This window comes from Mandrillus leucophaeus, unplaced genomic scaffold (genome assembly GCF_000951045.1).
Source record: "Mandrillus leucophaeus isolate KB7577 unplaced genomic scaffold, Mleu.le_1.0 Scaffold15, whole genome shotgun sequence".
NCBI lineage: Eukaryota > Metazoa > Chordata > Mammalia > Primates > Cercopithecidae > Mandrillus > Mandrillus leucophaeus.
In genome coordinates this window covers 3205892-3207722 of record NW_012101476.1, presented here as the reverse complement: position 1 = coordinate 3207722, position 1831 = coordinate 3205892, and the positions used below count along the sequence as shown (strand labels likewise).

General features: G+C 43.8%; 1 protein-coding gene across 1 annotated transcript in view; it reads left to right on the top strand.

Annotated features, from left to right (window-relative positions):
- DHTKD1 (dehydrogenase E1 and transketolase domain containing 1) overlaps positions 1-1831 on the top strand; it is a 61510-nt gene that overhangs the window by 12411 nt on the left and 47268 nt on the right. The window contains exon 3 of the mRNA XM_011974895.1: positions 1451-1662. Within this exon, the coding sequence (XP_011830285.1) occupies positions 1462-1662 (201 nt within the window). The 5' untranslated portion in view covers positions 1451-1461. The remainder of the gene's footprint in view (positions 1-1450; positions 1663-1831) is intronic.

The window sequence follows — 1831 nt, the reverse complement described above, 5'->3', positions numbered from 1 at the left end:
GTTCCCGGCATAAGGTGGTAGTTTTCTCTCTTTTTTCTTTCTTTTTTGAGACGGGCCTCCAAAGGCCCTTTTCTTGAACCCCTGCAGAAAGAACTGATTCCTCAGTTGAACCTCTGCAGAAAGAACTGATTCCTCAGCGCCTCATAAAAGCAAACGAGTTAATGTGGTAAACATTAAGCGACATGATTAATGACTCAGTTGGAATATAGTGGTGATGCATCTAACTTCCTCAAAAGACCAATACTTTAAATCTTTATATACCAAAAACAAAAACAAAAAAAAACAATAAACTTTGTTGTAAGAAACCATAAGCCAGAGGTGTCCAATCTTTTGGCTTCCCTGGGCCACACTGGAATTAGAATTGTCTTGGGCCACACATCAAATATACTAACACTAATCATAGCTAATGAGCTAAAAAAAAATATCACAAAGAAAATCTCACAATGTTTTAAGAAAGTTTATTCATTGTGTTGGGCCACATTCAAAGCTGTCCTGGACCACATGCAGCCTGTGGGCTGCGGGTTGGACAAGCTTGCTAAGCAATATAAAGTAAAGGTTTGGGCCGGGTGTGGTGGCTTATGCCTGTAATCTCAGCACTTTGGGAGGTGGAGGCAAGAGGATCACCTGAGGATAGGAGTTTGACACCAGCCTGGCCAACATTGTGAAACCCCATCTATCCTAAGAATACAAAAATTAGTCAGACGTGGTGGTGTGCACGTGTAGTCCCAGCTACTCGGGAGGCTGAGGCAGGAGAATCACTTGAACCTGGGAGGCAGAGGTTGCAGTGAGCCAAGATCGTGCCACTGCACTCCAACCTGGGCAACGAGCAAAAACTCCATCACACACAAAAAAGAAATTACTGTAGAATCAAAACTTGGCATAAAGCAGCAACAGGCTCTGTCTTTGTGAAGGAAGTGGGGTTTTTCCCCCCTCCTAGTTTTACTACTTCATGACCTCTGACCATATTTTTAGTTTTTTTCTTTAGAAAAAATCTAGATAAGCATTAATAATGACCCAAGTTATTTATTTATTTATTTATTTATTTTGGGACGGAGCCTCGCTCTGTCGCCCAGGCTGGAGTGCAGTGGTGTGATCTTGGCTCACTGCAACCTCTGTCTCCTGAGGTTCAAGCGATCCTCCTGCCTCAGCCTCTCAAGTAGCTGGGACTACAGGTGCACGCTACCACACCTGGCTAATTTTTGTAATTTTAGTAGAGACGGGGTTTTACCATATTGGTCAGGCTGAGCTCGAACTCCTGATCTCAGGTGATCCACCCGCCTTGCCTCCCAAAATGTTGGGATGACAGGTGTGAGCCACAGCACCCGGCCAATAATGACCCAAGTTATTAAGAATAAAGAACTCTGTGTTGAAGTAATTATTTTGGTATGTTCCAGAATTAACTTGCCACATGATTATATTTTAAAATGACCCCTTTGATTGTATTTCACAGGATTATTGAACATGGAGAAGGAAGAGGCCTCACTTGAGGAAGTGTTAGTCTATCTCAATCAAATCTACTGTGGGCAGATTTCTATTGAAACCTCCCAACTTCAGAGCCAGGAGGAGAAAGACTGGTTTGCCAAGCGGTTTGAGGAACTGCAAAAGGAGACGTTTACCACAGAAGAGCGAAAACATCTGTCAAAACTAATGCTGGAATCTCAGGTAAAAAGGAGCATCTAGGCTGGGTGCGGTGGCTCATACCTGTAATCCCAGCACTTTGGGAGGCTGAGGAGGGCGGATCACCTGAGGTCAGGAGTTCAAGACCAGCCTGACCAACATGGAGAAACCCCATCTCTACTAAAAATACAAAAATTAGCCAGGTGTGGTGGTG